This window comes from Pseudorasbora parva, chromosome 25 (assembly GCF_024679245.1).
Source record: "Pseudorasbora parva isolate DD20220531a chromosome 25, ASM2467924v1, whole genome shotgun sequence".
Taxonomy (NCBI): Eukaryota; Metazoa; Chordata; class Actinopteri; order Cypriniformes; family Gobionidae; genus Pseudorasbora; species Pseudorasbora parva.
In genome coordinates, this window is record NC_090196.1 from 21,100,866 (window position 1) to 21,114,302 (window position 13,437).

At 36.0% G+C, this 13,437-nt stretch overlaps 1 protein-coding gene across 2 annotated transcripts in view; it reads right to left on the reverse strand.

The window, feature by feature from the left end:
* Nucleotides 1-98: 98 nt before the first annotated feature.
* zgc:77158 (solute carrier family 45 member 3) overlaps nt 99-13,437 on the reverse strand; it is a 33,840-nt gene continuing 20,501 nt past the window's right edge. For both annotated transcript variants that reach the window (XM_067436004.1, XM_067436005.1), the window contains exons 2-6: nt 13,017-13,365; nt 8,710-9,537; nt 4,743-5,008; nt 3,958-4,383; nt 99-2,085 (exon numbers count right to left, since the gene is read on the reverse strand). In XM_067436004.1, the coding sequence (XP_067292105.1) occupies nt 3,973-4,383; nt 4,743-5,008; nt 8,710-9,537; nt 13,017-13,164 (1,653 nt within the window). In that variant the 5' untranslated portion in view covers nt 13,165-13,365 and the 3' untranslated portion in view covers nt 99-2,085; nt 3,958-3,972. The remainder of the gene's footprint in view (nt 2,086-3,957; nt 4,384-4,742; nt 5,009-8,709; nt 9,538-13,016; nt 13,366-13,437) is intronic.

Below are 13,437 nucleotides of genomic sequence, written 5' to 3' on the forward strand. Positions count from 1 at the left end.
GATAGATAGATAGATAGATAGATAGATAGATAGATAGATAGATAGATAGATAGATAGACAGATAGATAGATAGATAGATAGATAGATAGATAGATAGATAGATAGATAGATAGATAGATAGATAGATAGATAGATAGATAGATAGATAAACCTGGCAGGTACACAAAAAATAAAGACAGTATGTGTCCAACAGGTGGCGCTATATCACAATATTGGAATCTAAAGTTCATCAAACAACCTATTTGAGGCATTAAAATTACACCGTGTGCGTCAAGTTTTAGTATATTAGGCTATTTTTTTGTTTGTTTTTTTAAAGTTTTACTATTGTTATGGTTATGCATAATTATACAGCATACTATTAATAATACTATTTTATGAGGCTCCAATATGGTACAAATGCTAAAGCTTTGTTAAAAAAAGAAAGTCATAGATTTGTTTTAATTTCCTTGGGGATTAGTGATATTTAAAATTCATCATTTCTCAAATCCAATTAACCTAAATCAGTCAAAATGTTAAAATATGTTAATATTAGTTTATAATCAAAATCACCCTTAAAGGCAAAACAAGTTTCAGATATCAACATTGTTGAAAAATATAGAATTTACAGTATATAATTAAAGCACAAGGTAAATTTAGAAATATTGAGTAATAAAAGTCAAATATGGTGATTAGAAGACCAGACTATTATCATTGCTCAATCCCTGCTTCTTTATATTTCGTTTTTAAAGATGTTAAAACATCTCTGAATTGTTATTTCTTTGAATTTAAGGCCTTCATAAAGTAATGAATAAACCATAATTAAAACTGAGTCAGACATAATCCCAATGGATGCCAGATCATGCAGTCAAAATCCTGAGCCATTTATCTACAGTATTAATTGTCAAAACACTTCAGAAGTTTAATTTAAAGAACAAAAGAGAATGTTGAGTAGTTGCACGAGGCAGCATCATGTGACTTGAGGGCTGAAACGGCATCCACTTCATTACATGACACTGCACTAATTTACAGTCTCAAAATGTGTTAACAGTATTTTTAGTTGGAAGGTTTTATCCTCTGTTGACAGACTAACCAAACAACCATTCAGGAACAGATAGAACAAAAAAAATTGAGCTTGCATTGTTTTTTCACATCCGTAATGTGACAAATTTAATGAGAAAATGGTACATTATCCAATTATCCATCAGGAACTGGTTGGATATGGTTTCTCCTGATGCACATCTGAAACCACTTAACAACATTTCTCATGGCATTAGTTTGATGAAGATCATGTTCAGCAGAATGTAAGTTGTAAACACACTACTTTAGATGTGATCATTCAAAACCTCGAAGTTCACCTAAAATCAAATAGGATAGAATAAGAAAATATTCTGATATTCTCAGCAGTTAAAATATCAGGATCTCTTTTATTGTTTCTTTTGTGTTGTGATTGAACTGATGATTTAAAAAAAATGGACGGCACATCCATCCTGAGAATCATACCACTTTTCACAATGCCACACCCCATTACACTCACACAAGTAAAGCTCCACACACTCTCTGGCCAATGGCGAGTATACCTACAGATACATAACTTAAATAGTACATTAAATTATTACAGTTTTGTAAAAGTAACCTACTGTAACTCAGTCACACCATAGAAATGTCATTTTCATATTGTTGATGATGGTTTGCCACCTATGATACCTTAGTGTGTAAAGTCACCTGAAGAAAACTATCCCAGATTGTCGTTTTGAACACCAGACCAAGATTGTATACACAAATAAATTGTGCTATTAGTCTCGCTTAGTGACCAAGATTTTAGGTTAAAAAAAAGAAAAAAGAATTAAGCCACATTTGTTCGACAAAAAAGTCAAACGAGGTTAGAATACTACATAAATACAGACCACGCCAAAGCAGGTTGCATAAAAATTCCCATAGGGACATAAATATATGTATATATTATCAATATAAAAATATTTATACAATAAAATAGTTCTTTACAAAAAGTATTTAAAACACAACAGGAATTACATCAAGTCCAGTTTGATGTGTCCATTGGTCCCATAGAGATTTGAGAAATCAATTTATCCTCAAAGCAAACATGACCTATGAAGAAAACAACAATCAGTCAATGAAATGTAGTACAAAAGGGCTTTTAAAGAGTTGCATTAGAAAAAGACAAAGCTTGTCTAAGGTTGGACTGGTATGGAGCCACTAACAGGACACAGTGAGATTGGAAGAAAATGTTTTTAAGTTCGCTAACAAAAATACTGCATTCCCACAAGAAACGTTGTGTTCTTTCACAAAGTAGTGCATTCCCCCTGAGAAACAGTAGCCTGGCTCCACCCCTAGCTTGCTTCCACTCAATTGTAATTTTCCTTCAGTACTCCGTGGTATATTCTCTGGTTTTCTCCGGTCAAATTTGAACCGGTCCAATCAGCGAACAGAGGAAGTGGCTGAGAACGATGACATTGATGTTGTGCACTAGTCTGAGGTGACATATGTCACGACCAAACGTTAGCGATTGGTTACGGCAGATCCAGAGTGGCTCTGAGTAGATCCAATGGTTTTAAACTTCAACAGAGTGCCCGCCTTCAAGGAAGTTAACACTTGTCAATCGTGAAGGGGCCAGACTCTCTGTACAAATTAAATGTATGAAAGTCAGGCAGAACCAGGCTAGAGAAACTGTTTCTCTTGCAAAAGTATTGTGTTCATGCGAGAAGCTTTGCATTCGCTCACAAAACATTTGTGTTTTCTCACAAAAGTATTGCCTGCATTCCCCTGAAAACTTTGCATTCACTCACAAACCCATCTCGTTCCATTAACAAGCGAATGCAAATTTTTCGCAAGTAAACGCAAATGTTTTGTGAGCAAATGCAAATGTTTTGCAAGTGAAAGAAAAATGTTTAACAAGTGAACAAACGTTTTGCAAGCAAACAAAAATGTTTATGAAGTGAAGTGCACGCAAATGTTTTGCGAATCAACGCAAATGTTTTACAAGCAAAAGCAAATGTTTGCGAACGCGAAGCTTCTCCGACGAACAAAATCCTTTTGTGAGAGAACACAAATGTTTTGCAAAATAATATAAAGTTTCTCAGGGAATGCAATCCGTTCGCGAGTGAACCCAAAGTTTCTCTGTGAATGCAATACTTTTCAAACAAAATGCTAATATTTTGTAAGTAAACTCAAATGTTTTGTGAGCAAATGCAATTGTTTTGCCAGCAAACACAAAGCTTCTCTGGCCAACAAAATCATTTTGTGAACGAACAAACTTTTGCAAGAGAACGCAAATGTTTTGTGAGATAATGCAAATAATGTTTTTCATGTTTTTCAAATCCATTTGCGAGTGAACTCAGAGTTTTGTCAGGGAAATGCAATACTTTTGCATGAAAACTAAAATGTTTTGTGAGTGAACACAACAGTTTTGCAAGATAATGCAATTTTTCTCAGGGGATCGCAATACTTTTGCAAGAACACGCAAACGTTTTGTAAGTGAATAAAAATGTTTAGCAAGTGAACAAACGTTTTGCGAGTGGACGAAAATGTTTTGTAAGTGAACGCAAATTTTTTGTAAGTGAACAAAAATGTTTTGCGAGTGGACGAAAATGTTTTGCGAGTGGACGAAAATGTTTTGTAAGTGAACGCAAATGTTTTGTGAGCAAACGCAAATGTTTTTCAAGCGAATTAAAATGTTTAGTAATTGAATGCAAATGTTTGCGAGCAAACGCAAATGTTTTGCAAGCGAACGCAAAGATTCTCTAGGGAACAAAATAATTTTGTGAGCAAACAAACATTTGCGAGAGAACACAAATGTTTTGCAAAATAATGCAAAGTTTCTCAGGGAATGCATTCTGTTTGCAAGTTTTTTCCTCCGATTTCTGTTTTTTTTTCCTCCAATCAACCTGTCCCTTTAAGGGGTCCGTAGATTAGTCAGTAACATTTAAGATGATGCTTAGTAAAAGGTCAACTATGACTCACATGATTACTGCTTCTTCAGTTTCTGAGGTCCTTTTGGTCAAAGATGATGTGGGTGGCAAAATAGATGCCAATTGCACCAAATATGGCAGAGGAAGCTATATACGCGGTGACGGACTCTGTGAACTGGACGATCATGCCCATGAAAAAGGTAGGGAAGACCTGAGAGAGAAGGAAGGTGCTGTCCAGAATGGCAAAGTCAAGTCCCACCCCACGTTTCTCAAAATCCTCTGATTCCAGACCATTCTGATTGTTCAGAGGTGGGTAATACTCTGCTTTATCTTTATTGTTATGAGCATGCCCGTTGGAAACGCCACTCTTGTGGTTGATATCTCCAGGGCCATTGTCTAGAGTCAGACAAACAGAATCCCTTGTGATGGTAAATCCATTTGTGTGTGTTTTTTTGGTTTTGCTGTTTTGCATGTACACCTGCAAGGAGAAGCGAGACATCACATATGACAAATATATCTAGATTTTATTTGAAGGCTTTTTGTAATTTTATAGCACCATACAATAATGACAATAGATGAGTAAAATGTTGTACATTTATAGGCTCACAGTGTTTTTACAAGAAGTTTTACACTACACTTGTGCTATTTTTTTTTAATGGATATGGATTTTTTAATATTATATCAGGAAATGTTGCAAGCCAGATTCAAACTGACCTTGCTAAAAAATGAAAAAATATATTGTAAAACTACTTACAAAAATATTTTGATATTATATACATAATATGTATTTTCTATACAAGCTAAGAGAGAAAACGTATATAAGCATTAAATGCCTACCTCTTTCTCTTTGTGGTAGTGGCAGGTGAGCGTGTAAGGCAGTGTCTGCAGCGTTGCATAGGCAAAGCCAGTGAGGGCTGACATAGCTGTGACCAACAGCACACTTTTGGACAAGCAGATGACCAGAACAGAGACGGTGAAACACACCATACTGCTCAAATAGACTGTCCTGGTACCAAAGAGACGCACCAGCCTGCTCATGACCAGCGAGAAGAAGGTTGAGGTAGCGCACTGCAGGAACAGGCCAAGGCTGCCCATACGGATACCTGTAAAATTCACAAAAGATACAAACATTCACTTGATTCTGAACTGGTGAATCAAATCATTTTTTTATAATGCCACTACAGTAAATATGGTAATAAATAAAAAACAGTAACATTGTGAAATATTACGTTTTTAAAAGAATGGTTTTCTATTTTAATGTACTTTAAAATATAATTTATTTATGTGATGCAAAGCTGCATTTTAATAAATAATTTTGATTATTATCAATGTTGGAACAGTTGTGCTGCTTAATATTTTTTATAACCTGTGATACTTTACTCAGAATTCTTTGATGAATAAAAATGTAAAAAATAAAGTTTATTCAGTTTTATTCAGCAAGGATAGAAAATGATAGTAAAGCTTTTACTTGTTAAGATTATTAGAAAAGATTTATATTTTGAATAAATGCTGTTTTTTTGTTGTTGTTGTTTTTTTAAAATACTTTTTATTAATCGATGAATCCTGAAAAAAGTATCACAGATTAAATAAATATTTAGCAGCAGCTGTTTCCAACACTGATAATAACGGTATCAAATTATCATATCAGAATGATTTCTGAAGGATCATGGGACACTGAAGACTAGAATAATGATGCGACCCATTTAATTTAAAGGAAAATAAAGGTCAGCTAACAATATATGTAAGAAGTAATGATACACATTATTCTATTATTTATAATTAATCATTTTATATACAGTACTGGTCAAAAGTTTGGAAACATTACTATTTTTAATGTTTGTGAAAGAAGTTAAATTTATTTATTTGATCCAAAATACAGGATTTTTTTATATTGTACATTACAATTTAAAATAAAGGTTTTCTATTTTAATATACTTTAGAATATAATTTGTTTCTGTGATGCAAAGCTGAATTATCAGCATTCACTAATAATTGCTAGGATTCTTTCGTATTTGTATCTGATTCACAAAACGTTCATACGCACATTTCACTCACAAATTTGTGTGTACACATGAGACCCAGTGAGTGCGCCATTCTTTTCAACAACTGCATGTCCAGGTAAACAACATTCCCCAGCCCTTGCGGATTTGTCAGATGAGGTCGTTTCAAATAGTTTGCTTGACCATTTCAGCATAATGAAGAATGCTTCCTTTGAATAAATCCTACGAGCGATGTTGACTAAGGCCTGTGTTTGCAGGCTCTGGTGTTGTACTTCAAACAAGCCAGGAACTTTCCTCACAGAAGGAATTTATCATTTAAACACAATTGCAGAGGGCCGAGATGTTCCCTGAACAAGTACCTCAAACATTTTTCCGTTGCAGTGTGCAGTTACACAGTTTGCAGTCGACTGCACTGACAGACTTCATTTGTTTGCACACTGATCTTGACCACATCTGTCAAAATGTTTTGCTAAAGGGGCTTTCTGCTGGTGTCAAAGCTCAGAGGGAGGCGCCCAGATGGGTGTAGATTTGGTAAGCCCGTTGTTGACTAGCTAAGGACAGGCATTTGTGTTCATGAACATTGCTGGAAGCTAAAGCGCAAAGCTGACGGAGGCCACATGTGGAGGTGAATACAAGTTCACAGTCTTGAGACAGACAATCTGGCCAGAAGACGGAAATGAAAGACCACCATTAGCAGGGAAACAAGTTCATGGACAGTGAAAATGATTCCTCAGGGTGGAAAAGATGCCTTTTTTTTTTTTTACTGTAGACCAACAGTGAAATGAAGTGAAGGTCTGGTAATGTTCATGCGTAACTCCGTTACAAATACTGATATCCTTACTTTCAGTTTTGCTGCCTTAAAAGGATAGTTCACCTCAAAATGAAAATTTGCCCATAATTTACTCACCCTCCTCAAGCCCTCCTAGGTGTATATGACTTTCTTCTTTCAGACAAATACAATTGGAGTTGTATCAGAAAATGTTCTGGCTCTTCCAAGTTTTATAATACCAGTAAATGGCAGCCCAACATTTGAAGCCCAAAAAAGTGCATCCATCCATTATAAAAGTAATCCATAAATAAAGGCATTGTGAATCGATGGGTTTTTGTAAGAAAAATATCCATATTTAAAACTTTATAATGTAAAATATCTAGCTTCGCAGTTGAAAATGATTACGATACCTCTGACGTCATTGTCACGACAGTCGTTTTTTTCGTAAATTGAATACAGAAGCGAGATATTTTACTTTATAACTTGTTAAATATGGATATTTTTCTTACAAAAAAACTATCAATTCGCTTCATAAGTTCTTTGTTAAAGAATTTGAGCTGCCATTCACTGCCATCATAAAGCTTGGAAGAGCCAGAACATATTTTAATAAAACTCTGATTGTATTCGTCTGAAAGAAGAATGTCATAATTTCTTATTAAAGCACTTTGAATTGCCATTGTGTATGAAATGTGCTATATAAATAAACTTGCCTTGCCTTGCCTTGCCTATACACCTAGGATGGCTTGAGGGTGAGTAAATCATGGGCTAATTTTCCCCTATGTAATTTGCCTTCAGACCAAACTGAGAATCTATATAGAAACATTAACCAAACAACAAAATGTCCCTTAACATTAACAAAACATTAACAGAAACGCCTCTAGGAGTGTATGACGCATGATTCGGAGAGCAATCTGAAATAAATAATATCATTAATCTCTTGGGGAACCAAAAGAATGATAATGTTGGAAATGCAACATTATGACAAAACAAATAGCCTAGTTCTGGATGCTGATTGCTCAATACAGTTTAAGTCAAGCTAAGAAAATGTGTTTTTTTTAATCATCTGTGTAAAAAGTTTATATTGTTTGTAAATGTGTCATTTTATTTATAGTATACATTATTTCTTAATGGAATAATAAAATATCACTTTGTCATGTTTTTCTCTCTCTCAACAGTAAAAATATTTCCAGTATAATATTGTAACCACAATTTTTTTTTCAAAATGAAAATTTCCGGTTAATTTACTCACCCCCATCTCATCCAAGATGATCAAGTCTTTTTTTCTTCAGTTGAAAATAAATTAAATTAATTCTAAAGGAAAACATTCCAGGATTTTTCTCCACTTAATGGACTTTGACAGTACATTACGCGTATACAGGCAGGAGACATCTTGGAAAACAGTCTCGACAAGTTAAGCTGCGAACGCTGTGCTAAGTGATGAACTGTGACTTAGAATCTCATATGGGACACCTTCTTCCCTTGTAGTTAGTCAACCATATATTTTAATAAACAGATATATAATTCATGCATTTCCATGTAATTAGATTTCACAAACTTAATTCCTATCGACCAGCTCACTTAGCACGGCATTTGTGGCTCGACTCATCGTTTTCCAAGATGGCTCCTGTCTGTATACGCGTAATGTACTGTCTTTATAAAGTATCTTCTTATTAAACTGTTTGTACACTTACAAAGTTCTCAATCCTTCGGCTTACATTTGGGACCCAAATTATGCTGACGTGTTGGTGTGAGGCTATTTTGAGCCTTGTTAGTGGTATTAACTAGCGATTTAATTTGTATTTTTCTTATTCTGTTCCTCATATACTAGCGTTATAAACTAATCTGTTTTTACGGATAAAAATCTTTACATTTGATTTTCATGAAATCTCATCCCAGAGAACCATCTGCTCGGTAACCATGTGTTAATTACGCCTATGTTCAGTTTTCACCGGAGTTGTCCTTTAAAATAAAGACCAGAAATGGGCTTTAAGAAAGTAAATAGGGTCGATTTTTTTATGTTGACTAGAAGTCTTACCTTCATCATAGCGTTGCCTAAGAGCGGTACCAGGTGCAGCGCTGGGAACTCCTTCATACAATCCCTCTCCGACAAAATCTGTGTAGAAGAGCATGAAGGACATGACACCCATCCAGCTGCAGAGCTGCGCCAAACACAGCTGTCGCATGACATGCGGCACGTGGCAGTAGCTGCGATAAATGGCCGGTGTCATCGACCAGCAAGTCCTCAGCAGGCACATGAGCGGGCCGGACTTTAGAGTCCGCAGCTTACACTGAAACAGATAGCAGCACGAGCGTGGAAAACACTGCCCGGGCTCCAAGGGCCCCGGTTCTAAGGTGGACATGGGTTCCTCGGAAACTTTCATGGTGACCAACACGCTGACCACGAAAATGAGGATGAGGACGGAAAACAAGCACTCCGCCTGCCCACCCAGGTAGAAGGAAAGGAGCCCACCGCTCCAGTCCAGGGCGGGTAGAAGGTAACCCACACAACCTCCAAGGCTAACCATGAAGGAGAACATGGCGAAAGCCTGTCCGCAGTCATCCCGTTCACGGTAGAGGTCTGAGAGTAACGCCTCCAGTGGTGTAAAGCACACCTGCCCGCAGAAGTCTAAAAGGCCTACGCCGAGGATGAGCAGGCCCACCTGGAGAGCCTGGTTGCGGCGGGTGCTGCCCCAGCTCAGGTTGGTGGCCAACACGTCAGCATGTGGTATGATCAAAAGGGCTAGGAGAACTCCCAATGACAACAGCCATATGAAGGGTCGACGTCGACCGTAGCTGCTGTTGCAGTGATCACTGGCTGAGCCAATCAGAGGGATGAAGAGAAGTCCCAGAACAGGTCCAATACCTAAGAAAAAATACAAAAGAATATTAAGGCAAGACACCCCATGTGAATAGTGTGAAACTAACAGATATCACTCCAGTTGAGTGATTATATTAAAGGGATAGTTCACCCAAAAATACTCAGAAGAAGAATGTCATATACGGCTAGGATGGATGGGTAAGTAAATCATTTTGGGGTTAACTATTCCTTTAGGAATGGCAAATTCTTAGAAATAAAAAGCCATTTCTCATAATCTAAACATTGACCAGTGCATGAAATTTGTATTTGATATTTTTGCCTGTATAGTTTCTCGCCTTAAACTAAAAGAGAAATAGTCACTCGAGACAACTTTTATGTCAAAGAATCACAGCTTTGGCCTCCATTCTTTCATCTTTTGGCTTCATCTTCAGGCTGCTGTAAAGCTGCCTGTAGTTTAAGGTGACCAATCTCTGGCTTGGCTTCCTCATCTCCACAGCTTTTCTAATTAAAGAAGATGACTCAGTCCACTGGTTGGGCACCGATTCCCATTTCAATTCATGCCTAGATCTTCAGGAGCTATTTTTATTCAAGTGCGTGGTGGAAAGATGACCTGAACATGCTCAAAATGCAATTAAAAGTTCACTGGAGTCTATTTACACACTGTAAAATGTTAGTAAGTTAGATGGCAAAGCAATATAAAAATACTGTAAACACTTATAAACTATTTTAAACTATACTGACAAATTGTTTACATTAAACAGGCCAATGCATTATTAAAACTATTACTATAATTTAAAGTTTCTGTAGGTTTTATAAAGGTATATTTGAACATTGATAATTCTGATTAATAGAAACATTTATTTGAAATAGAAATCTTTTGTAACATTAAACATGTAATTATTGTCATATTTGATCAATTTAATTTGTTTTTGCTGAAAAAGTATTCATTTATACATTTATAAATATGTATTTGTTAATCTTACAGACCCAAAACTTTGAACAGCACTGTATATTATGTTACTGTGTATGGTGTTTAATTACAACATTTCCAAAAAAGTGAGACTCACGTCACATTTTCGCAAGAGCTTTTCCAGTTAACATTTTCAAAACATTGAATTTTTAAACCGGAAAGGGGAATCAGGTGTGGAATATTCCACCTAAAACAATTTTAAGGCATTCACATTTTAAGGCATTGAGGAGATATTGACAAACCATGTGAGAGAAGAGGACAGCCGAGTGAACTGCCTGCTCTAAAAAGATTCATTAACAATGTCGGACAACAGCGCCTGTAAGTCAACACATGCTGTTTTTCCCAAAATGGAGGGCGAGATCTGCCCACTTCCTTTTAAAGGTGCCTTTGTGCTGTTTGCAACAGTGTGAGACAATTAATCATGCGACTCTTTTATATACTACACAGTACAATTCATTATAGTCATTTTAATTGTTCCTGTAGCTCAAATGGAAAGGCATAGGTTTAACAACAGCAAGGTCATGGGTTTAATTTCAAGAGAAAAATCAAAGAAAAAAAAAACACTTTATGCACTGGTAGTTCAAAAAGAGGTCTCAAACAACTCACCACATGACCATCAGACTGGTCCAAAAAGCTCAGACTAAGGAATTTATTGCACAGTAAAATTAATAAACCCACTACATTAAGAAACAGTGAAGCAAAACCTCTGGAATCACATACAACCACACGTGAAACCTCTCCAAATGAGCAGCAATGGCCTTTTGGTGGTTTTGAAAGCACTTCTGATGGCAACAACATTGTGAGTTTATATAGCTTGTGAATGGAAATGAGCACAAAGGATCTTTCTTTGCTTTCTACTGCAGCTGTTGACAAAGAGAGAGCGGTGTGGAGTGTGTTTTAACACCAAATATCTTCTGTCCGTCTGGTGTGAAGTGACCACATGCACGTTTGTGAACTGCTTTTTTTCTGTTTTGGTTGCAAGGCTTATAGTCTTGGAGAGAGATTCATTTTCAGCAAAAGCCATGTGGAAGCCATTTGTGGGCACAAAATAATGCATCTGTAATGCATATGGTACGCTGAAAAATCACAAACACAGAGGCCAAATATTTAGAGTCGTAGGTCTGGTTATTCAAGGTCAAAAAGAACAAAAACAATCCCGCACCTTGTGTATTTGAACTCTCTCTGAATGTCTCTAGTAGACAGAAGCAAATGACTCTCTTGACACTTAAATTAAACTTTTCCAGGACATGGCCTATTAATACATTAAAAAAATCAAAAAAAATCTATGCATATATCTATGTATAAAAATCTACACATAATAAAACATATTTAACATTAATATATACTGTTAAAATTGTTTATAATGTTTTTGAAAGAAAATGCAGCTTTTATTTGATCAAAAATACAATAAAAACAGTCATATTATTATTATAAAATTTCATATAATAGTTATCTAGTTTAAAATATTTTGAAATATACTTTACTCATTTGATGGCCAGTTACTCCAGTCTTCAGTGTCACATGATGCTTCAGAAATCATTCTGATATGCTGAGTTGAAGCTCAAGAAAAAGTTTCTTAATTTTTTTGGAAACTGATACATATTTTTTTAGGATTTTTTTGAATGAATGGAAAGTTCAAATCAATAGTGTTTATTTGAAATGTACATCTTTTAAACAGTGTAAATGTCTTTACTCTCACTTTTGATCAATCTGATGCATCCTTGATAAATAAAGTATCAAAAGTATAAATTTATTTCAAAAAGAGAAAAAGCGGGGAGTTTATATAGATCCTTATATAATATCTATAGCGTATAAAGTATTTATTTAATGCATCTGTACTGAATAAAAGCATGCATTTCCTAAAAAACATTTACTGTTTACTGTTTATATAATGAAAAAATTATATATATATATATATATATATATATATATATATATATATATATATATATATATATATATATATATATATATATATATATATATATATATATATATATAAAATTTTTATTAGTACCGGTATATATTTTTTAAACGTTAAACGTTTTTTTAAAGCATGGTTAAAAAAAAATCAAGACCACTGAAGAGTAGCGCTTCATCTAACCTATTTTTCAAAGGATAATCTCAAATCAAATACCAAAGTGACATTTTCATGACCCCCTAAAAAAATTGCAGGACATAGGCGGTAAGAAATGGAAAATGTGCGCATTTAAATAACTCATTCGACTGACTCTGAGGCAGCCCATGATGACTATATTATCTGCTGAAAGTCCAGAGGAAAGTCCTTCAGAATTTTAACAGGATGCAGTAAAACTATACAAGCTTCCATACAGCTGCTGACCCCTCGAGCCTCTGGGCCGCTTCCTGCAGCCCGGTGCCTTCCAATTAGCACCTGATTACCACCTGGATGGGGCAGCGAGTGATTTAGCCAGTAATTATGATAATGACCCACATTATAGGATCAGCTACTTAGTGGGAAACAACCTTGCTGTTTACAGTGCAGCCCTTGGTATAAACATTGGATTGACGTTCCACAGTTAAGATGAAACCTTACCTAAAACCATCGTCATGTACTGTTCCTCCACGCCCGCTTCTAGCAGCAGAGGCGGCACGTACGTAATCCCAGCTGCCACGCAGATCTCCAGGCCACATGTCAGCGAGTTCAGTAGGACCAGACGCCACTGAGACCTCCATCCAGTCATATTTACACAGGAAGGGTTCTCCTTTCTCCCGTGTGCCGGTGTGTGAAAAAAACTCTACTGACGCTTCCTGGAGAAGGTGAAAGGCACAGGGTTGGGTGCCCAGGGACGAGGCGGGCGCGTGGGATGCGGGAGAGCAGAGATGCGGACTCTCAGCGGGCTCAGATGAACTAGGGGATCCATCGTGTCTTCAGCATTCTTGATCTGAAAGGAATAGTGAAGTCACCTTTATTTATATAGCATTTTACAAAACACAGATTGTTTATTTACAGTTAT